Here is a 21,635-nt window from a genome sequence, read left to right as displayed (position 1 = left end):
TTGATTTGGGGTTTTGGCTGCAGTGCTGTCCTTTAGATGCTGCATGCACAGGGTCCCTCAATGTGGTGCTGGACATGCACATGGCCAAGATGCTCCATGTGACCCGTGGCAAAGGGGAAAGTGGAGATTGGCACTCCCGGACCCCAAATAAGTATTTGGGGGCACAATGTGGGGCTCCGCTCACCTCTCAGCCTGGGTTTAGGGTCACAGAGGGCACGGGAGGCATCCCGCACCCTTCCTGGGGTTGTCCCTGTCCCCATCCCGCTGTGTGACATTCCTTTAGTACCGGCTCGGCCAGATTTGTCCATTGGCTGCGGGTGACCGATGACAGGGAGGGAGCAAAGCTGCCGGACTCCCTCCTGGCTCCCGTTTATGGGGTGCCGGAGGGGATACGGGCACGCAGGCAGGAGGGGGGGGAGAACAGGGGACACGTGGGTGACAAGGGGACACAAGCAGACAGGTGACAACAGGGGAGAGAGGTCAAGAAGGGCCACGTGCCTCTTCCATGTGGCGATGGGATAGGAGCAGCATAAATTGGGTGCTGGTGGGAATATGGGGTCCCGGGAGTTCTAGGAGCGGCTCCTTTAAGCCCCCGTCCCGCCCGCCCCGTTCGAAAGAGGAAGCTGTGGCGGCTCCGCCCCGAGCCGGGCACAACGGGGCGGCAGCCAGGCCGGGGTGCTGAGCTTGGGGCTGTGGGGTAGGAGTTGCCGGACTCGGGGGTGCGAGGGTGCCGGGTGCCAGGTTTGGGACCGAACGGTGCGAGGATGGAGGAGTGACAGGCAGCGGGTGTAGGGGAGCAGAGCTCATGGGTGCAGTGTCTAAGGGGTGCAGGGCAAAAGGTTTCGGGGTGCAGAGCACATGGGTGCAAGGTTTGGGGGTGCCGAGCTCATAGATGAAGGGTTTGGGGGTGAATGAATGATGGGTGCAGAGCATGTGTTTGTGAGGGCTCATGAGCGCAGGGTTTAGGGATGCAGAACCTACATGTGCCATGGTTTAGGGGTGCCAGGCACGCAGTTGCAGAGTGTGGGGGTGCGGCGTCTCAAGGGTGCTGGGTGCAAGGTTTGGGGGGTGTGCAGTGTAAGGGGGGAGGAATAATGGCTGCCCAACGAGGGGGTGTGGGCAGCAGGGGGTGCTGGACAGGAGTGCAAAGTTTGAGGGTGCAGAGCCCAACGGTGCAGGGTTCGGGGCCACAGGAACATGTTCTGCACCCCCAACATCTCCAGAGCGCCCCGCAGACACAGCAGCGATGGAGAAGGACCCCGGCTGCTGCCAGGATGTGGCCAAAACAGCAGCGGGTGAGATGCTGGGCCCTGAGGCACAGGTGAGGCAGGGAGGTGACACGGGGTTGTGACGCAGGGTGGTGGCACCCCGTGGCTGAGCAGGGGGCTCCTACAGCTGGATGACATGGTGGGAGCGCACACGGACTACAATGAGGAGGAAGAGGAACAGAAGTATTTCCGCCGCAAGCGCCTTGGTGTGGTGAAGAACGTGCTGGCTGCCAGCTTGGCCGCCATGCTCACCTACAGCGTCTACCTGGGTACGGCCCCGGCCCCCGAACGGGGAACCCTCTGATGTCAGTGGGGCAGTGACGTGATGGCATTTGGGACTCCCCAGGCCTGCTGCAGATGCAGCTCATCCTGCACTATGACGAGACCTACCGGGAGGTGAAGTACAGCAACATGGAGCTGGAGGACATCGACCGCAAGGTGCTGATGGGCATCAATGTCACCCCCGTGGTGGCGCTGCTCTACACGCCTGTCCTCATCCGGTTCTTCGGCACCAAGTGGACCATGTTCCTGGCCGTGGGCATCTATGCCCTCTTTGTCTCCAGCAACTACTGGGAGCGCTACTTCACACTGGTGCCCTCTGCTGTGGCCATCGGGGTGGCCATCGTGCCGCTCTGGGCCTCCTTGGGCAACTACATTACGCGGTAGGTGGCAGGGGGAGAAGGGAACAGTGGGACAGGGCAGAGGCTGACCCACACTCTGCTACAGGATGGCACAGAAGTACTACGAGTATGCCAACTACAAGGAGGAGCATGTGCAGGAGCAGCGGCAAGCACCGCGTGGAGCCTGCAGTGCCTACATTGTCGTCTTCCAGACCATCTTCTACATCTGCTTCCACGTGAGGGCCAGCGGGGACAGGGAGGGAACAAATGGAACAGCCCAGTGCTGAATGTCCACCACTCTGCATCCTGCAGCTGAGCTTCGTCTGCGCACAGATGCCCATGCTCTTCTTCCTCAACAACTACATCTACCAGCTCAACCACACACTCTACGGGGTGAAGCACTGTGGTGAGCACATGGGGCGGCACCATGGGGTGTTGGCACAATCCTGGCCAGTGCTGAGCCCACCGTGCACGCCCCTGCAGGTACCCTGAGCCACGGCACGCTGACTGGCTTCAATAAGACGGTACTGCACAGTCTGCCTCGCAGCGTCAACCTCATCGTGGTGGAGAGCGTCCTGATGGCAGCTGCCTTCCTTGCCATGCTGGTGGTGAGCACAGGATTGTAGAATCAGAGAATGGTTTGGGTTGGAAGGGACCTTAAAGATTTTCCATTTCCAACCTCCTGCTGTGGGCTGGTTGTAAGATGGGACAAGATGGGGCAGGTGGCCGTCAGCATGTCACCTGCTACCACAACACAGGTCCTGTTGCTCTGCGGCTCGGCGTATCGGACCACTGAGGAGATTGATCTGCGCAGCATAGGCTGGGGGAACATATTCCAGCTGCCCTTCAAGCACATGCGGGACTATCGCCTCCGCCACCTCCTTCCTTTCTTCATCTACAGTGGCTTTGAGGTGCTCTTCGTCTGCAATGATTTCTCCTTGGTACAGCACAGAGTTGGGATGGGGTGGTGGCATGGGGACGGCACGGCTGCATGATGCTAAGCCTGTCCTCGATGCAGAACTATGGCGTGTGCACCCTGGGGCTGGAGAAGCTGGCATACCTCCTCATCGCCTACGGCTTCTCCGCCTCCACCTGCTCTAGCCTTGCTCTCTTCATGCTGCGCCTGCGACGTCAGTACCCACTGCTGGCCGGAGCCTTGCTCCACACTTCTATCCTGGTGACGCTCTTCTGCTGGGCACCTACGCCCCGACAAGTGGAGCAGGCACCTCTGCTTTACACCATAGCCGCACTCTGGGGAATGGGCAGTGCCCTCAACAAGACTGGCATTAGCAGTGAGTAGTGGGAATGTCCCAGTACAGTCTTTGGCTTCCCCAGGAGTGAGCAAGTTGTTTCCAGACCATCTTGGCCAGTGGTCCCCAGTTCCATGGGTGGAGTAGGTTGTACCCAGCTCATCCTGTTCTTGTGTCCTCTGGTAGTCCTAGTTCTGTGGGTAGGGCAGGTTGTCCCCAACTAATTCTGTACTCATGTCCCCCGATGGTACCCACCTCCATGAATAGAGTGGGTTGTCCCCACTTCACTCTGTCCTTGTGTCCCCCAATGGCCTCCAGCCCTTTGAGTAGGGCAGGTTGTTCCTGACTCATCCTGTCCTCATGCCCCTCAGTGTTCCCTAGCTCTGTGGGTAGGGCTTGTTGTCCCCAGCTTGTCCTGTCCTTGTGTGCCCCAGCGGTCCCCAGCTCTGTTGGCTCACTAGTAATTATCAGAAGACAATGACATAGGCTGGGGATGCTGACAGCGTGTGCCTGCCTCCCTCCACCTAGTCCTCCTGGGCATGCTGTATGAAGACAAAGAGCGCCAAGACTTCGTCTTCACCATCTACCACTGGTGGCAGGCACTGGCCATCTTCGTTGTGTACCTGTGGTCAGGGCTGCCTATGAAGGTGAGCAGGGCTGGGATAGGGCGAGGGCCGGGCTCAGTGAGGCTGTCCCACATGCTGATCCCTTCCATCCCCTAGGCCAAGCTGTCTCTCATGCTGTTGGCGCTGGGGCTGGCGGCAGGTTCTTATGGCTGGATGGAGCGCCGGTTGGCACAGCGCGTGGCCTTCCGCCTGCCCCGCATGCCACGTCCACGCCACAGGGCCAGCGGGTACCGCTACCTGGAGGAGGATGACTCTGATGAAACCAACTCAGAGGGTGAGGGGGAGAGCCGTGACAACAGCCATCCGCCAGCGGAGGAGGACGAGACGGCGAGAGATGATGGGGAGCAGAGAAATTAGGCAGCGGGCCTACAGGCCTCTGGCAGCCTCACAGGCCTCCCCACACAGCTGCACCCTCTGGGGCTTGAGCCCCGCCGGAGCCGACCCCGAGGCACTGCACGCTCCCCGCTGATCTCCGACTCAATAAAAGGTTCATCCGATTGCCATCTCCGCCTTCAGTGCCGCCGTTCCGTCCCGCTGCTTTCGACACCCCTTCGTGAGCGAGAAGGCAGCGGCACTTCCGACCGCCGGCGGGACTTCCGGCTGCCTGACCGCTAGGGGACTACGGCTCCCGGCATGCAGTGCGCGGGGGCGCGGTGTACGCCGGGAGCTATAGTCCCCTGCGTGCCCCCGTCTGCGCAGTCTCGTTAGCCTTGGACTCGCCGCCCCACAATGCCCCGCGCTCAGGCGAGCGGCCGGGCAGGGCGGGCGCACGCGCGCTGCGCGCTGTTGTTGTGGCGGCGCGGCCCGCTGCTCCCTGGCCGGCAGCGATGAGCGACAACGATGACATCGAGGTGGAGAGCGACGTGAGTCCGCCCACCCCCCCGCTCCCCCCTTCCCCCCGGTGCCCCGATGTGGGCAGTGAGGGGGTAACGCTCGGTTTGTCCCTTCTTCCTCCTCCCCTCCGCCCTTCCATGCTTCCTCCTCACGGGGCCCGCAGGAGGAGCAGCCCCGCTTCCAGTCCGCGGTACGTTGGGGGGGGGGGGAGGGGCTATGGGGTTCTGCTCTTGGGGAGAGCACTGGCTGGGGAAGGGCTGTGCCGTGAGGGGGTCGTATTTGGGGCGGGGGGGGGCACTTGTGTGGGGTGTTTTGGCGGAGGGGGGACACCTGTGTGGAAACGCGGGGAGGGTCTGAGGGAGGTCAGTGTGATGGGGGAGTCTATAGGGTCCCGTCGAGGGAGCAGCTGTGGGATGCGTCTTTGGGATTGTATAGGGGAGGGTTGTTGTGGGGAGGTCTACAGGGTTTTGTTGTGGGGGGGATATGGAGGGGACTGCGGTGATGGGAGGGCTCTGTTTGGGGGGAACACTTGTGGGGTTGTGTTTGGGGGGGCTGCGTGTCAATGGGGGTGGGGGGGTTAGCTGTGGGGTCCAGTCTTGGGGGAGGGGGGGGACACCTGTGGGATGTGTCTTTGGGAGGGCTGCATGGGGAAGAGGGAGCTCTGGTTGGGAGGGGATGGGGGATTGTGGTGATGGGAGGGCTCTGTTTGTGGGGAACACTTGTGGGGTTTTGTTCTGGGGGGATTATGTCATGATGGAGGTCCTATGGGGTCGAGCTGGGGGGGAGATACCTGTGGGATGTGTCTTTGGAGGGACTCTGTGTAAGGGGGGATATCTATGGGACTCAGGGTGTGGGATGTGTCTTCGGGGGGGGCTCTGTTAGGGTGAGGGTCTATGTTTGGAGGGAAATGGTGGAGCTGTGGTAATAGGACTCTCACAGGGGTGCTTCTTTGGGGCTTTTGGGGAAGGGGGACAGCTGTGGGACTGTTTTGGGGGGGGTGGGGTTGTGTTTGGGGTGTGCCTGGGAGGCTGATAAGAGGATACTTTGTCTTGGAGGGGGTGGGGGAAGGAAATGGACACAGTTGGGTTTGGGAGGTTGGGACAGACACCTGTGGTGCCATGTTATGGAAGTGTCTTTACTTTGAGGGGTAACGATACCTGTGGAGGCTATGTTTAGGGGTCGTCTGGGGGGGCTGTGGCATTAAACAGGGGCTGTCAGGTGGGGGGAGCAGGAGGGCTGTGCCTGCTTTATGGGGAAGACGTGAATTTGTGTGGTTGGGATGGAGGGTGTCTCTTCTGGAGCTGTTTCTCTGTGGGCTCTCTTTGAGCAGCAGCCTCTTTCCAGAGAGCTGCCTTAGGGAGAGGGGACGCAGGTGGGGCCGTGCCCTTTGGGCATATGCAGAGGCAACGCTGTGTGCTACAAGGGGCTGAGGCATTCTGGGGGGTGTGAAACTGCTTCCCCCCCACCGGCCCCCACTTCTAGGCCCAGCCCCAATTCAGCCACAGCAGGAAGCTGCGCCACGGGGAAACTGAAAGCACCGTGCCCCCCCCCCCCCTCTTCCCTGCTCCACTCTGTATGTGTATGTGTGTATGTGCACGCGCCCCCCACCCCCTGCAGGCCGACAAGCGAGCCCACCACAACGCACTGGAGCGCAAACGGCGGGACCACATCAAGGACAGTTTCCACAGCCTGCGTGACTCCGTGCCCTCCCTGCAGGGCGAGAAGGTGAGGTTGTGGAGCGCGGCGGCACGCCCCACAGGGACCTTTTTGACTTCCCCCTCCCTCGGCTACGCCAAGTGGAGCAGTGCTTCCTCCTGCCAACGTTGCCCGGCTCTGAGGTTTTGGTGGCGGAACCTAATGGCGCAGTCAGTGAGGGGCTGCGGGTCTCTGAAGCGGTGCCACGCGCATCCTGGGGGCCTCCACCCCATGGCAGAGCTGAGGTCTTTATCTGGCCCGTGCCTTTTCCCACTATTGCCACAGGCATCCCGGGCCCAAATCCTGGACAAAGCCACAGAGTACATCCAGTACATGCGCCGGAAAAACCACACGCACCAGCAGGACATCGATGACCTCAAGCGGCAGAACGCACTGCTGGAGCAGCAAGGTGAGCTCCCCCCAGGAAGGGGGTACAAAGGCCGTGCCCCTCCCCACCCTGGGCTGTGACGCCCCTTGCCTTGCAGTGCGAGCCCTGGAGAAGGCGCGCTCGAGTGCCCAGCTGCAGGCCAACTACCCAGCAGCGGACAGCAGCCTGTACACCAACCCCAAGGGCAGTGCCATCTCCGCTTTTGACGGCGGCTCTGACTCCAGCTCTGACTCGGAGCCTGATGAGCCACAGAGCAGGAAGAAGCTGCGCATGGAGGCCAGCTAGGCCCCCCCACACCTGCCCCCTGGCCCCCTAAGGACTCACCCTTTTCTCCTCAAGGCTCCAGGGCTGCACCCTTGCAGCCCTCCGTGCCGGAATCCGGGGGGTCTGGGGGACCCCGACTGCGTGGAGATGCCACCAGCACCCCCATTTCCTCTCCCCCCTGCCGCTAGCGAGCCCCTTTCTGCACCTCCTCCCCCCCTTTGGTTTTATATGAGCATTTCTATTTATACCCAGGGACCACTGCAGCCCTGAGCTGAGCACGAGGCTGTGCAGGAGGCGGGCATCCCCCCCAGCCCCCATTGCCCACCTGTGGGCACCCCCAGGGGGTCAGCACAGGGGGGGGGTCTCGCTATTTATTTCCTGTGTGTGCAAGGCATCCCCCTGCCCTCCATGGCATGGAGCTGCAGGGCTCGGGCTGGGTGGTCTGCGTGTGCATCCTGCCCTATGTCCCACCCCTCCAACACACGAACACCAGAAGCCGCCTCCCCACATTTGTGGCATTTCCCCACCTCTCCTCTCCCTGTAGGTGACCCCATTTTAACGCCATTCATTCCATGGATCTAAAGTATGTTGTACATACTGCTCAGAGTTGTCTTGCAAGTTAAGGCTTCCCTTTACTATAAGACTTATAAATAATAAAAAGGAAAAAAACCCAAAACGTATTTTATCCTTCCCCATGGTAGCTGTGTTTTCTTGGGGTTGGGGAGGGGGGAGCAGGGCTGGGAACCCTCCCATGCTCCTTACTCACCCTGAGGGCAGGTTGCAGCTCTGCTTTACGGCCCCCCAGCTCCTTTTTGGTATGGCTAGCACCCTGAGGGCCTCACTCTGCCCAGATGGGTGGAGCGCAGACCCCTACCCTGTTGCCTCCAGGCTGGGCACAGGCTGCTGCAAGAAGTGCATCGCTGCCTTCATCACTTTTTCCGGCACAATGTTGTAGATGGGATGCGTGGGCTGCTGCCAGAGTGAAGGACAAAGCACTTTGAGCCTGAAGAAGCCCTGAAGTGGGAGTCCCGTATCCCCTCCCCCCCCCACCTACCAGGCGGTTTTCAGGGATGCCCAGGACCAACTCATGGTGCAGATCTCCGCTGCCAAAGTGCTGGGCAATGGCCAACCCGCTCAGGCAGTAGCAGGTGTGGTAGAAGTCCCGTGACCTGGGGCAGGGTGGGGGGCACACTGAGCAGAGAGCCCTGGGGGTGCAGTACCTCCCCCACAACTGCCTCAATACTCACTTTCCCGGCTTGTCCAGCAGCCCTCCAGCTGGACACTGGCAGCACAGCAGGATGTACTCCTGCAGCGCCGACTGGTCGAACATCCAGCGTGACATGCTGAGCGCCTCATCACCTGCACAGGAGAAGGGGGGAAAGAGGGTCTGTTAAAACACCCCAAGACCACCCCAGGGAAGCCTCTTTCTAACCGAAGGTCCTGCCGCACCCTCCAGGGCTGTGCCACGCTTTGCTTCCTTGCTCAAGCTCATTCATCCCCCTTCTACAAACATGCTTCTTGGAGGCAGATGAAGCCCTGGTTTTCCCCGTTTGGGCCACTCACCCTGTGTGTGAAGGGCACGGTGCAGCAGGGGCAGCAGCCCTGCCTGCCAGAAGGAGTAGCAGCCATCCACGAGCTTGTTGCAGCGGCCCTGGAAGCCACCCTCGAAGTGCATCTGCCGCCCAGTCACCCAGTGCTGCATGGGACAGCAGGTTTCATCACCAGGAGTGGGTTTCATCACCAGGACCGGGACCCCCCAGCACCACGGCACCCTGTGACACCCACCAGCAAGCTGCGCAGGTTCAGCAGGTGCTCCTTCTTCAGGATGACCAGCGCTGCCAGCCCACAGAAGGTGTACCCACCATGAGCCTCCATGCCTGGCACCCCGCCGATACCGCCTTCCCAGTTCTGGCATCTGCATGAGGACAACACTAAGGACAGTGACAGAGGGGCCACCCCCCCTGTGCCCGCTCTGGGCCAGCGCTCACCTTGCTATCCACTCGGCTGTCCCAGTGAACAGCGCGGGTGTGAGGATATTGGTCAGCGATGCCACCGCAGCAGCACAGTAGGCGCTCCTGGGGGAGAAGGGGGCAATGTCCCCTCTGTCCCCAGCCCTGGTGAGGGCTGCACAGGGTCAAAGAGGGGACAGCTCACCCACCTGACATCCACCTCACCGCCTACATGCATAAGGAAGGAGCCATCGGGCTGCTTCAGCGTGTGTAGGTACTCCAGCAGCTTCTGCCTGTGGAAGAATGCAGGTGTGTGGGGCAGCGTGGAGCTAGAAACCCCCCCCACACACACCCCAACCACAGCTCCACACCACCCTCCTGTACCTATCAACGATGCTATATGCTTCTTCTGTGCCAATGATGCAGAGCGCGTTGACAGCGGCGTAAGTGGGGGCAAGGTGGGGGTGCTGGCCTGGCCCCCCCCCAAAGCCACCCTGGGGACTCTGGCAGCAGCTCAGGAACTGGCAGACACTGCAGGGACAAGGGGGACAGCTGGGGACAGGAACCAGGGAAGGACACTGGGGCGGGGTGGGCAAGAGGGTGAGGGTCCCAGGATGGCACTGAGCCTTCCCTTAGCACATCCCATAGCAGAAAAAGGTTCCAGCCCCATCTCAGTGTCCCCAGGTGTTTCCAGGGGGATTCCCACCTTGGTGATGTGTCCCAACCACCTCGGGGAGCCCCCCACCCCAGGACGTGGATGCTGACTCCTGTATCTCCCCCACCTCCCTCTGTCACGAGATGCTGGCCGGCAAGAATAGGCAGCATTGAGGGCTCCACAGGACACAAAGCACCGTTGTGCTGGCGCCAGGGACACGGCGACGGCGGGAGGTGGCCCCAGAGGACAGGGCAGTGGGCACCTCTGGGAGCAGGCGCACCCACGCTGAGCAGCTCTGACGTGGCTCATGGGGTGCAGACCCCTCGATGCCCCCCAAGGCTAAGGAAGGACTTACTCAGAGGCGATCGACTGGGGAATGGGCTCCTCCAGCAGCTCCAGGCTGTGCAGGATCCAGTAGCAGAGCCAGGGGCGGCTGGCATCCAGACACTATAGGGACAGGGGGGACATGAGGGGCTACAGGCACTCTGGGAAGGGCAAATCACGAATCCACCACCCCGGGGCACCCCATGGCACAGGAGCAGCCTCCAGGGCAGGAATAACTCGATGACAATTGAAGGGTTCACCAGGGAGCCCTGGGGCTGTGCTCAGTACCTCATATGCTTCACCCAGCTGCCGGAGGCCTCTCTTCAGGTAGTGGAAGTGCTTCTCCCGCTGCAGGACAAACCTGCAAGGCAGCAGGCAGGGCTCAGCAGAGCCCCAGCCCAGAGCATGCTGTGGGAGCACTCACGGGGCACTTACTGCACAGCATGGTGGTTCGTCTTGTAGGCATCAAACACTTCCTGCACAATGTCCTCCACTTTGCTCTATGGCACAAGAAGTAGAGCACACAGTCAGTGCCTGGAGCTGCCACACCATGCAACCTCCACTCACTTTAGGTCTAAGGTTAAAGTTTTCAGACCCCTCCCTGTCCCACCCCAGCACGCCAGGGGCCAAGGGAGCTGATGCAAGAAGTACAGCTGGGGCTTCCTGGTCCCAAAGTTAAGCAATGCACCACGGTCTGGAGCTGGAGCAGGGAAATTCACCCCCTCACTGCCTCACACCTGGCCCCATGGCACTCTCTGACCCTGGCACTCAGATCCCAGACCCACGGCATTCCCCGACCACTGCTTTCAGACCTCAGTCCTTCAGGCTTTGGCCCTCTCAGACCCCAGTTCGGCACTTGCCCCTCAGACCCAGCTCCACAGCTCCATCACAATCCCATGCTCTGCAAGCTCTCAGTTATACACCCTTTCATATCTCATGGCCCCTTAGACCCCAACCCCTCAGCCCCCAGTCCCACAGATCCCTGCTCCCTGAGCCCTCAGTCCAACAGATCCCAGCCCCAAAGCCCCCAGTCCCTCAGATCGCAGCACCACAGCCCCCTCAGCCCCCAGGCCCAAGGCCCCCTCCGATCCTGGCCCCCTAACCACTTCCACACCCCAACCCCTCAGAGCCCCGGGCCCCTCACACAGCAGTACCTCAGCCCCGGCCGTACGGCCTCTCAGACCCCAATCCCCCCACCCCCGGCCCCACAGCCTCTCTCCCCGCACCTGCTCGGCGGAGGTGTGTGTCCTCACGCCGTCCTCCCGCAGCCGCCGCCGCCCGCCGGGGCCGTGCGGACCGGGGCCGTGCGGGGATGCCCCCGCCATGCTGCTGCCGGCCGGGCCGACGGCGGCCGGGCGGGGACATAAGACCACGCCCCTTTCGGGGTAGCCACGCCCTCCGCCGTTGGCCACGCCCACTCCGCTCTAAAGCCCCGACCACCCCGGGGCAGGCGGCGCTGCGTGGCGGCGCGCTGGCGTTGTGTGGTCAGGTGACGCCGTGTCGCAGTGTGGCCGCGGTGTCACCTCGTGGCGCTGCGACGCTCGGGCCGCGCAGGCAAACCCCCAACCCTGGGGGTGTTCCCCGGGCTGGCTCTGGGCGTCCCCACCCCATCACCCCAGCCGGTGCGGCCTCACAGAGACCTGCGGGCGTCTCCCATTGTCCCCACCAGTGCCCTGTGGTCCGTCCCATTCTGTCACCCACGTCCCCCGCTCCAAACCCATGCGTGTCCCCACCCCATACCCCCTTCCGCATCTTCCCAGTGACCCAGGATGTCACCCAATGTCACCTCCAACGTCGCCCAGTTGCACCTCTGCGCTGTCCCCTGCTGTGTCCCCAGCTGTTGCCCACATCCCCCGCTCCAAACGCACGCCACCCACCTTGTCCCATATCCCCCAGCTCCTTCCCATGCTGCTTCCCAGTGACACGGGACATCTCCTGGTAGCCCCATTGGTGTCCTCCAGTGCATCTGCGGGTGTTCCCTGCCATGTCCCCACCTGTCACCCGCATATCCTGCTCCAAACCAGTGTGTGTGCCCCCTGCACCTCCCCATGCTACCTCCTCCTGGTGACCCCCAGTGCATTCCCAGATATCTGCTGAGGTGTCACCTATGTCCCTTGGGTCCAAACCCGTGTGTGTGTCCCCAATACCCCCTCAATGCGCTGTGGTTCCTCCCAGTGCCTTGGCTGCAACTCCAGGTGTTCCCAAATGGTCCATTCCATACACCCCATTGCTGCCTCTCGGTGCCCCAGGACATCTCATACTGTCCCTGTTGCTGTCCCCCACCGCATCCCTTTCTGACCCTTGCTGCGTCCTCCTCTGTCACCCACATCCCCTGCTCCAAACTCACGACTCTTCATCGAGCCCCTACATCCCCCGCTCCAAAACCGTGTGTGCCTCCACCTCCCCATGGTGCATCCCTCACTGCCTCCCCCCCCCCCCCCCCCCCATCCCTCCCGCCTCTCCCTCCCGGTGCCCGGCGCATCCCCGCGCCCCGCCCCGGTGCCATCCCGCAGGATCCCCTCCCCCGGCCCGGCGGCGGCGCGAGGCCGCCATGGCCAAGCAGTACGACGTGCTGTTCCGCCTGCTGCTGCTCGGCGACTCGGGCGTGGGTAAGACGTGCCTCCTGTGCCGCTTCACCGACAGCGAGTTCCACCCGGCGCACATCTCCACCATCGGTACTCGCACCGGGGATGCGCGGCGCCAGGGGGTGGGAGCTGGGAGACGAGAAACCGGGCGGGTAGCGGGAGCTGGAAGCAGTGAGAAAGCGGGGGTAGGGAGGGCTGGGAGCAGAGCAAAAGCGGGGGCAACGGGAGCTGGGAACACGGGGGAACCTGGAAACCGAGGGTACCGGGAGCACCCCGGTTCCGGGAAACCGGGAGCGACGGGTAGTGGGAAAATGGGAAACTGGGAGCACCGGGAGGTGGGAGAATCCGGAAGAGGAGAAATTGGGGGCTGGGAGCAGTGAGGAACCTGGAAACTGGAGAAGTGGGAGCTGGGAGAATTGGAAAAATGGGGAGATTGAAGCTATGGGAAAATGGGAAACTGGGAGCGCTGGGAGCATCGCAGCACCAGGAAACAGCAGGGAAATCGGGGGCACCGGGAGCCACCACACTGGGGACAGGGAGCAGCGGCGAGCTGCAGTGCTGGGAGCATCGGAGGGCAGCGGAAGGAGCTCCGCGGGGCTTCAGAGTGGCACAGCACAGCTATGGACCAGGAGGGCTGAAGGGGTCTGTGGGGGGGGCGTCCCCAGTCCCAGCTGAACGTAGGGAGGAAGCACAGAACCACCCCCCAGGAAAAAAAATAATGATGATAAAGCTGCCGTCCTCCCATCCAGGGGTGGACTTCAAGATGAAGACGATCGAGGTGGATGGCATCAAGGTGCGCATCCAGATCTGGTGAGTGCTTGGGGAGGTCGCACCCCACGGTGCCCCCCCTCGGGGTTCATCTGAGGCATGGGGTAAGGAATGACTTCTCCAACCCCCTCCATGCCCCCAGGGACACGGCAGGGCAGGAGCGGTACCAAACCATCACCAAGCAGTACTACCGGCGGGCACAGGTAATAGGGGCACGAGGGGGAGAAACTGAGGCACGGGGAGGTCAAAGTGCTGCCTCCTCTCCCCTCCCTGGTGCCTTTCCTGCAGGGCATTTTCCTAGTGTATGACATCAGCAGTGAGCGCTCCTACCAGCACATCGTCAAGTGGGCCAGCGACGTGGACGAGGTGGGGGCTCAGAGGGAGGTCCCTTTCATTTATAGGTGAGGTGAGAGGTGCTGATGTGCTCCCTCCTCCCCCATCCCTTTTCTCAGTATGCACCCGATGGTGTCCAGAAGATCCTCATTGGGAACAAAGCAGACGAAGAGCACAAGAGGCAAGTGGCCAAAGAGCAAGGGCTGCAGGTGAGCTGGTGGGGTGGCACCCCCTGCGTGGCCAGGGCACCCCAGAGCACCAGGACCCCCCCCCGGAGCCTCCTGCACCCTGAGCATCCCCTTGTGCTCCCCCCAGCATCACCCAAGTTCTCCCTCCAAATGCTCCCCCACCTCCAGCCTCCCCTAAAATTGCCCCACACCCCAATGCATGGCCACAGACTGTGCACCCAATGGGACCGTCTGTCTGCCCCATCATGATGTTGAGAAATGGGGGGCTGACCCCTCACCCAAAATCCTATCGGCACCGCCGAGCCCTTTGCCTCGCAGCTTGCCCGGGAGTATGGAATGGACTTCTATGAGACCAGTGCCTGCAGCAACCTGAACATAAAGGAGGTGTGTGGGGCTGAAGGCGGGTGCCTCCCACCCCATCCCAAAGGCTGACCCCATTTCCCTGCAGTCCTTCACCCGACTGACGGAGCTGGTGCTGCAGGCGCACCGCAAGGAGCTGGAGGGGTTGCGCACTGCTACGGCCCCCCCTGAGCTGGCCCAGCTGGAGGAGGATGAGCAGCAGACCCCGGGGGGGCACGACAACCCCAAAAACTGCTGGTGTTGAAGCCTGGCCTCCCCCTGCCCTGCTACAGAGGGGGCATGGTGGGGGGACACAAGGAACGGGGACTTACCCCCACTCCACCCCAGCCCCTTGGTGTTTGGGGGGGTCCCAGGCACTGTTGGCATACCCTGCAACCCTGTTTTGCACACCGTTTCCACAATAAAGGAGATACTGGAGCCCCTTCACCGGGAACGGTGTCACCTGGCGGTGCCACCGTGGCGTCCCCGGCACTGCAGCAACCCGAGCAGTGATGAATAATGGAGGGAACCCACCAGTGTCCCCTTTCCTAGGGTGGGGACAAGGTTGTGGAGATGTGGAGATGCAGCGGTAACAGGGCCATGGGCACCAAGCAGTGGGCACTGGGATGGGTGGGAAATGGATGGATGGCAGTGGGAAGTGCAGGCGTTAGGATGATCATAGGCGCCGGGATGGAGGGACAATGGGATGGTGGTGGGCAGCAGGGAAGAGCTGGGCACTGGAACATGGTGGTATCAGGGTAGCAGCGAGCACACGGTTGGGTGGGCAGTGGGTTGGTGGTGGGCATCGAGATGGTTGGGCATTGGGTTGCTTACTGGGATGGGTGGGCATTAGGATGGTGATGGGCACCAGTACATGCAGACACTGGGATTATGGTGGGCACTGGGATGGAATGACATTAGAAGGGTGGTGGGTAACGGGGCACGTGCATTAGGTCATGGGCACTGGGAAGGGTTGTGCAGCGGGATGGTGGCAGACAGCTGGATATTTGGGCATTAGGATGCTGTTCCTTATTGAAACTGACAGACACTAGGATGGTGATGAGTGCTGAGATACGTGAGCATCGGGATGATGGTTGGCAGTGGGATGGGGGAACCTTAGGGCAGTGGCGGTCACTGGGATGAGTTGGCAACAGAATGATGGCCACTGGCCCTTGTGGTTATTAGGGTGGTTATAGACAGTGCAACAGTGGGCACCAGGGCAGGTGTGTTTTAGGCCACTGTCACTTCCTGGGATGAGTGAGCATTGGAATTATGGTGGGCACTGGGACAAGCCGACATTAGAACAGTGGTGGCATTAGGATAAGTAGCGGGCAATGGGACAGCACTGGACATCAGGATGGATGGGTACCAGAAGGATGACACGTAGGCAGCAGGATTATGGCTGGCACGGGGATGGTGATGGACACTGGGGCACGCGGGCTTCAGGATGGTGGGCACTGGGACGAGCGTGCACTAAGGACAATGCAGGGGCACACACAGCCAGCACCCTGCACCCAGCCCCAGGCTGCTTTGAGCTCCGTGCTGTGGCAGCCACATCAATAATTGAGGCCGGTGGCGCTGCCCTGGCCTTCCCCCGCCCCGTCCCTGGGCAGGTGCCAGCAGGTGGGCCGGCTCTGCTTTCCACCCAGTCACAGCACGGATGTCGTCACGTGGGCACAGGTCAGCCTTTAAGGCGGGCAGGCAGGCGGCAGAGCACATCGTCACCTGCAGCCATGAGCATCCCCATCGCCAAGTCCTTCTACGACCTCAGCGCCACCTCCTTGCAGGGGGAGAAGGTGGACTTCAACGTCTTCCGCGGGCGGGTGGTCCTCATCGAGAACGTGGCGTCGCTCTGAGGCACCACGGTGCGGGACTACACCCAGCTCAACCAGCTGCAGGCACGCTACCCGCGGCGGCTGGTGGTGCTGGGCTTCCCCTGCAACCAGTTTGGCTACCAGGTAAATCCACGGGAATGAGGGGACGCGGGGTGGTGGATGATGCGGCTCAGCCCCTCGTACCCTTGCCAGGAGAACGGCACCAACGAGGAGATCCTCAACTGCCTCAAGCACGTGCGGCCGGGGGGCGGCTTCGAGCCCAACTTCACCCTGTTCCAGAAGTGCCAGGTGAACGGGAAGGACACCCACCCTGTCTTTGCCTACCTGAAGGCCCACCTGCCCGCCCCCGTGGATGAGGCAGACCACCTGATGGCCGAGCCCCGCTTCCTGGTGTGGAGCCCTGTGCGGCGCTCTGACATCTCCTGGAACTTTGAGAAGTTCCTGGTGGGGCCCGAGGGGGAACCTTTCCGTCGCTACAGCCCTCGCCTGCCCACTGCCCAGATAGAGCCTGATATCCAGCGCCTCCTTAAGCTGGCCAAGTAGGGCCGTACCCCTCCCCAGATAGCCCCAGTCCTCTGCCAGGTGATGGCCCCCTCCGAAACCCCCATGGGGAGGGGGTCTGATGGGGTGGAGGGCTGGGGCAGCTGGGATGGGGCTGGCGGCAATAAATGAGCTGGAGGCAGCATCCAAGCCCCCTTGTTTGTGCCCCCCTTCCTGGTTTTTGAGACACCAAGCACATGGGATGCAGGAAGTAGCTGTGCACAATGGAACGGTGCCAAAGCATGGCAGCAGCTCCATTATAGGAAGAGAGGGGGAGAGGTGAAAGCAATTTCTGCAGCCTCACAGTGAGGGTGTGCCACCCCGCCCTGCCCACAACAGGAATGAGTGCACCTAGAGGGGCACAGCAGGCAGAGTGAGGCAACAGCCTTAGAAGGGCTTTGGGTGGGTGGGGAGGGGGTTGGGAGCAGAGCAAGCACTGGGAGGTGGGGCACAGGAGAATGACATCACCCCCAGCCTGTTCCCACCAAGGGGGGGAACAAATACAGAGTGCTTCTGCATGCAGCTCTGAGCTGTACCAAATTCACCTTTATTGCTCGCACTCCTCAGGCAGCTGCGCTGCACAGAACCGTTTCAGGGTGCCAACAGGCTGCCCATCGCCATTCCCCCCCCCTCTTTTCATCAGCACAAAGCGGTCTCAAGTCAGGGCTGAAGTGCCCCCCACCCAGGGTTACAAACTGCCTTCAGAAGAGTGGGGTCATCTGACGTGGGTCGTCAGGCAGGATGCTGACCGAGTCCTCGGCGCGGCCGCATAGCAGGCACAGCATGGTGTACTCCTGGAGCAGAACACAGCGCAGGAAGGGGGCTCAGGCCACACTATCCCCTCCCTCCACCGCCAAGGAAACCTGAGCTGTGGCTGACACCTGATCCCTGATTGCAATCAGATCACAACGGATTGCGTTTCATCCCCCCAGGACCCTGCCTCACTGGTTGCCCAGAGCCCATTTTCCAGCACTTTGCTGCTGAATGGGCAATGAGCCAGGGAAGAGGGATGGGGAGTGTGGGGTGGTTGCTTTCATGTGTGCCACAGAGCTCCTGAGCTGTACACCTGTGATACCGGGACCAGTGCCAGAGCTGCTGCTCACCTCCAGCTCCCTCCAGTGGCTGTGAGGGCAGGTGGGCACTAGCAAAGCTGAGGGCACCCCCCAGGGCTGGGGAGAGACCATGCAGCACAGCAGAACCCCCTGACCCCTGGAGGATGTACCTGGTAGTCGTCCACCACGCTGAAGGTGTACTCGTGGCGTGCAATCAGGTGGTGGCAGTTCTTGCACAGGTCTGCAGAGGAAGCCAGGTAAGGGCCTTCAGGGATGGGGATATGATGATGTGCCCAGCCCTGGCACAGCGCTCACTGGGGACCCTTGGCTTCACCTCTGAACCCACCTCAGCCCCTACACGGGGCAAAAGTCCCACCCTGGGATGCTGAGCCCCCCGAGCCCCAGGTTAGGTCTCAAAGCACCAACCCTCCCCCCCACTCCCCCAGCAGGTAATCACCCCTGTAAGGCCCCAAACCCTCAATATCCCCCTCAAGGCTCAACTCCTCCCAGTTTCCCCTTTATGGCACCGGACTCCCAAAGCCCCCTCGAGCCCAATACCTAAACACTCCCTCCACTCTCCTCCCTCTCCCTAATATCCCCCATACATCCCTCCAACACCCCTCTCTTTACAGCACCAAACCCCACCAATTACCCCCTTCAGACACAAGCCTTGAGCCCCAATTCCCCCCCTCCCGGACACCCCGCAACACCTCCTCCCACACAAGGCAAACCCACCCTAAAGCACCAGACCCCCAACACACCCCTCCACCCCCAAAAAACCACCAAACCCCCAAGAAACCGCCAGGAGTCCCACACCCCCCTTCTAGACACCCTCAGAGCCCCCCCACACCAGGCCAGACCACCCCCCGCTCACGGTCGTAGGTGATGATCTCATCGTCGCCGTGCAGGCCGGCGGCGCGGTTGCCCAGCAGTACGAAGTCCCGGCGGCCGCACCGCGCGCACCCCACGAAGTTAAGGAGGAAGGAGCCGCCCTCCAGGCACGTGGTGCCCTACGAGGGGACACCGCACGGCTCGGCACCGGGCTTCGGTGCTCCCCGGCCCCCCCCCCGGCCCGGCCGCGGCCTACCCACCCTCTCGGGGTACTCCGTGCCCACACAGCCCCCGCACATCACGCTGCTTCTCGCGAGACTTCCGCCGCGCATAGGGTGGCGCTTTGCGCTGACGGAGGCGTGGCCAAGCGTAACCACGCCCCCCGCACCCCCCCCCCCCCACGAGCGCACAGGGCTGAGTGGGGGCAGCTTGAGTTATTGAGGGGTGGTGGGGGCGCTCGGAGCTACGGGCTGCCGTTAGGGGTAGCTGGCACTGTTGGGCTCCTAGGACTGGTTGGGCTCACCCAGCACCCAGGGGGGCACTCAGGACCAACGGGGGGCACCCAGGAATAATTTAGGAGGCACTGAAGGCCACTGGGAAGGGCATCTAACTTTAAGTGAGTGGGCCCCTAGGGCTAGTTAGGGGTCCCTCGGGCTAGTTAGGGGCACCCAGCGCTAAATGGGGGCACCCAGCTCTCACCTGAGGGAACCTAAGGCCAATGTGTGTCGGTCAGAGCTAAGTGGGGAGTCACCCATGGTTAACTGGGGGCACCCGGGACAAAGTGGGGTCACCCAGCACCAGCTGGGGGCACTTAGCACTCCCAAGGCTATTGGGGGGCAACGCTAACTGAGGGGTTCACCTAAGACTAATTAGGGGCACCCAGCAGTACTTAGGAGCACCCAGTACTAAATGAGGGGGTAACCAATGCTATAGGGGGGGGACACCCAGCGCTAACTGGGGGGAATCATAGGATTAACTGGGACTCCCCGGCCGTATGGGTAAGTAGGGCCAACTGGGGGCAGCCAGCACTAACTGGGAGACACACAAAGCTATTGGGGGCTCACTTCGTCCTAACTGGGGGACCCATAGGACCGGCTGGGGTCACCCATCACTAACTGGGAATGCTCCTCACCCCGCTTCCTCCCCTCTCCCCCCGCCCCGCTCCACCCTGCCGGCGCTCCCGGTACCGGCGGCGCTGGCCGGGGGGGGCCGCTGTGCTGCATTGCGGGGCGGCACCGCGTCCCCGCCCGCCTCCGCCCGGCCCTGGGGGGGAGCGGGGCTATCGGGGCGGGCAGCGCCGGGCCCCGGGCAGGAATGTCCCTGCGCGCTCCGATAATGGTATTTATAGCGCGGCGCCCGGCGGCTCCGCTCCCCCCGCCCCGCTCCGCGCCCGCACTCGCCGCCCTTCGCCCTCCCGCAACCGCCGCCGCCCCGCGCAGGTGAGTGCGGCACCGGGGGGCGGGGGGACGACCGAGGGGGCGGTGGGGATGGACGTTCCCGAGCGCCCTGGGGACACCCAACGGGGGGTGGGGTTCCGCTCGGTGTCCTTGGGGGAGGATGCAGCCATGGGGTGCCCCGATGTGGGGCATCCCGATGCGGGGTGCCCCAGTGTAGGGTGTTCCAGCGTGGGGTGCTGCCATTTGAGGTGCCCCGATCGGGGTGTCCCAATCCTTTGGGTTCGGTTTCGCTCAGAGTGGGGTGTTTTTCTCCATGCTCGCCGCTGCTGTGCTGGGTTCGGTGCCACAGTGAACAGCCCCACTGTGGGATGTTGCTGCGGAGTTTTGGGGTCTCATATGGGTCTACTGGGTTGTGGGTGCCCCCCGCTCTGGAGAGAGATCGAGGCTGAGCCCAGGCCTATTTATAGCTGGCAATGCACGCAGCGTGGCAGCACGTGTGTGTGCCACCGGCGGGCGACTGCAGGGACAGCGGGACAGGGACAGGCATTGTGGGGCCCCGGGGAGCTGTGCCGTGCCATGCCATACCGTGCCGTGCCATGCCATTCTGTGCCATGCCATGCCATGCCATTCTCTGCCATGCCATGCTGTGCCACTGATGGACACAGTGCCAACCCTCCTCCCACAGCAGTGCTCCGAACCCACTTTGGTCATGGAGATTTGGGATGATGCTGAGTGTTGGCACCCCATAGACTCACTCTTTTGGGATGAATGGGGATCCCATACGCTGCTGTTCTCCTGTACCCCTGTCCGGGATACCCACAGAGGGCGGCAGGGGCTCAGGGCACCAAGCAGCGGGATCACCGGGCACAGTGTGGGCACTGTAGTGGCAGCTCAATGCCAGCCCTGGGAAGTGCTGATTCACGGCACCGAGCAGCAGACTGGGAAGGCAGCAGGGGGCAAGTGGGATGCCCTACACTGTGACCCCACTGGGCTCTGTGTTTTCCTGGTGGTGGCAGAGGCAGATTTGAAGGGTCGGCGCTCCCTACGCTGTCAGTGTGCACTGGCAGCACGTTGGGGGCCTTGCCAGCATTGGGGAGGAGCAGGAGGATGCTGGCTGCCCGCTGGCATGGCAGGCGCAGAGGCATGGCACTGCTCAGCAGCACGTGTGGGAGGGTTCCCACATATGGGATTCCCCACGGTTGGAGTGTTTTTGAGGTACTGTCTGGCACGGTGCTAGGATGTTGTGTGCTCTGCTCCTGCGTGCTCTGCATGTACACCCCTCCCTAGCCTCACTCACATATGCACCACTAAGATTAGGGCACAGCACAGCACCCAGCCCAGCCTGGCTGGCCCCGATAACTCCCCCTGTGCGCAGGTTTTTTCCCCCCGAAACCTTCACAGCCCTTGGGGTCGCCCCATGGGGGACACCTCAGTGTGCCATACATCCACAGGTGCTGAGTCCCAACTGGGCAAACCCCATAGCACAAAGAAGTTGTGAGGATTTTGGGTGCTGGAGGTGACAGCCCCCAACCTGGCTCCTCACACCCTTCAGGGGCCCCAGGGCGGCCGGCAGCTGCTGGCAGCATTTTTAGATACCGGCCGGTTCTATCTGTGGCTCAAATGTCCCTGAGGGCGGTCGTCCCCTCCCTGTCCCCCCTGAACCAGCAGCTGTTGCCTGCTGTCTGCCTAAAGCCCCTCCGGCGCAGGCGTGGGTCAGTGCCAGTCCCTTTGGGTGCCACCCGTGGATGCTGCGGGACCCATATGGGGTGACAGCCGTGGGGAGCACCCAAACACCTGGGAGCAACGCTAAATCCCGCTGAGCTGATTAAGTGGCAGGTCTTAGCCGCAAATCCTACAGCACAGCGGGGCGGTCATGCCTGTGCCCGCATCACCC

The 21,635-nt window shown here is 62.1% G+C and overlaps 6 protein-coding genes across 8 annotated transcripts; 4 read left to right on the top strand and 2 right to left on the bottom strand.

Annotated features, from left to right (window-relative positions):
- Positions 1 to 1,246: 1,246 nt before the first annotated feature.
- On the top strand, positions 1,247 to 4,121 carry UNC93B1 (unc-93 homolog B1, TLR signaling regulator; the record flags this gene model as incomplete). Its single annotated transcript, XM_079537707.1, has 10 exons — positions 1,247 to 1,321; positions 1,396 to 1,537; positions 1,615 to 1,930; positions 1,995 to 2,124; positions 2,201 to 2,294; positions 2,372 to 2,496; positions 2,647 to 2,829; positions 2,907 to 3,180; positions 3,667 to 3,785; positions 3,861 to 4,121. 10 exons carry the CDS (start codon positions 1,247 to 1,249, stop codon positions 4,119 to 4,121), a joined length of 1,719 nt encoding a protein of 572 aa, XP_079393833.1.
- Positions 4,122 to 4,591: 470 nt separating this feature from the next.
- MAX (MYC associated factor X) lies at positions 4,592 to 6,966 on the top strand (the record flags this gene model as incomplete). 3 transcript variants are annotated; one of them, XM_079537725.1, is made up of 5 exons in its annotated part: positions 4,592 to 4,627; positions 4,762 to 4,788; positions 6,216 to 6,323; positions 6,579 to 6,702; positions 6,779 to 6,966. In XM_079537725.1, 5 exons carry the CDS (start codon positions 4,592 to 4,594, stop codon positions 6,964 to 6,966), a joined length of 483 nt encoding a protein of 160 aa, XP_079393851.1. The 3 variants fall into 3 exon arrangements, with proteins under 3 accessions (XP_079393851.1, XP_079393852.1, XP_079393853.1); XM_079537726.1 differs by lacking the exon at positions 4,762 to 4,788; XM_079537727.1 differs by lacking the exon at positions 6,216 to 6,323.
- An 849-nt stretch (positions 6,967 to 7,815) lies between these two features.
- LOC306948187 (protein farnesyltransferase subunit beta-like) lies at positions 7,816 to 11,198 on the bottom strand (the record flags this gene model as incomplete). Its single annotated transcript, XM_079537715.1, has 12 exons — positions 7,816 to 7,917; positions 8,000 to 8,114; positions 8,193 to 8,304; positions 8,509 to 8,641; positions 8,731 to 8,860; positions 8,934 to 9,020; positions 9,104 to 9,187; positions 9,279 to 9,425; positions 9,905 to 9,996; positions 10,162 to 10,234; positions 10,309 to 10,373; positions 11,100 to 11,198. The coding sequence occupies 12 exons, from the start codon at positions 11,196 to 11,198 to the stop codon at positions 7,816 to 7,818; spliced, it is 1,239 nt and encodes a 412-aa protein (XP_079393841.1).
- A 1,226-nt stretch (positions 11,199 to 12,424) lies between these two features.
- On the top strand, positions 12,425 to 14,351 carry RAB15 (RAB15, member RAS oncogene family; the record flags this gene model as incomplete). The annotated part of the gene is made up of 7 exons (XM_079537721.1): positions 12,425 to 12,548; positions 13,208 to 13,268; positions 13,369 to 13,429; positions 13,515 to 13,592; positions 13,679 to 13,768; positions 14,066 to 14,131; positions 14,196 to 14,351. The coding sequence occupies 7 exons, from the start codon at positions 12,425 to 12,427 to the stop codon at positions 14,349 to 14,351; spliced, it is 636 nt and encodes a 211-aa protein (XP_079393847.1).
- Positions 14,352 to 15,819: 1,468 nt separating this feature from the next.
- GPX2 (glutathione peroxidase 2) lies at positions 15,820 to 16,464 on the top strand (the record flags this gene model as incomplete). Its single annotated transcript, XM_079537719.1, has 2 exons — positions 15,820 to 16,044; positions 16,114 to 16,464. The coding sequence occupies 2 exons, from the start codon at positions 15,820 to 15,822 to the stop codon at positions 16,462 to 16,464; spliced, it is 576 nt and encodes a 191-aa protein (XP_079393845.1).
- Positions 16,465 to 17,002: 538 nt separating this feature from the next.
- CHURC1 (churchill domain containing 1) lies at positions 17,003 to 18,692 on the bottom strand. The gene is made up of 4 exons (XM_079537728.1): positions 18,605 to 18,692; positions 18,388 to 18,523; positions 17,684 to 17,754; positions 17,003 to 17,255 (listed from the first exon to the last, which is right to left on the bottom strand). The coding sequence occupies exons 1-4, from the start codon at positions 18,674 to 18,676 to the stop codon at positions 17,163 to 17,165; spliced, it is 372 nt and encodes a 123-aa protein (XP_079393854.1). The 5' UTR covers positions 18,677 to 18,692; the 3' UTR covers positions 17,003 to 17,162.
- Positions 18,693 to 21,635: the final 2,943 nt, after the last annotated feature.

This window comes from Tetrao urogallus (assembly GCF_951394365.1).
Source record: "Tetrao urogallus genome assembly, chromosome: 6".
Classification (NCBI taxonomy): Eukaryota; Metazoa; Chordata; class Aves; order Galliformes; family Phasianidae; genus Tetrao; species Tetrao urogallus.
Note: the sequence above shows the minus strand (reverse complement) of the source record. Positions and strands in the feature narration are given on the sequence as shown.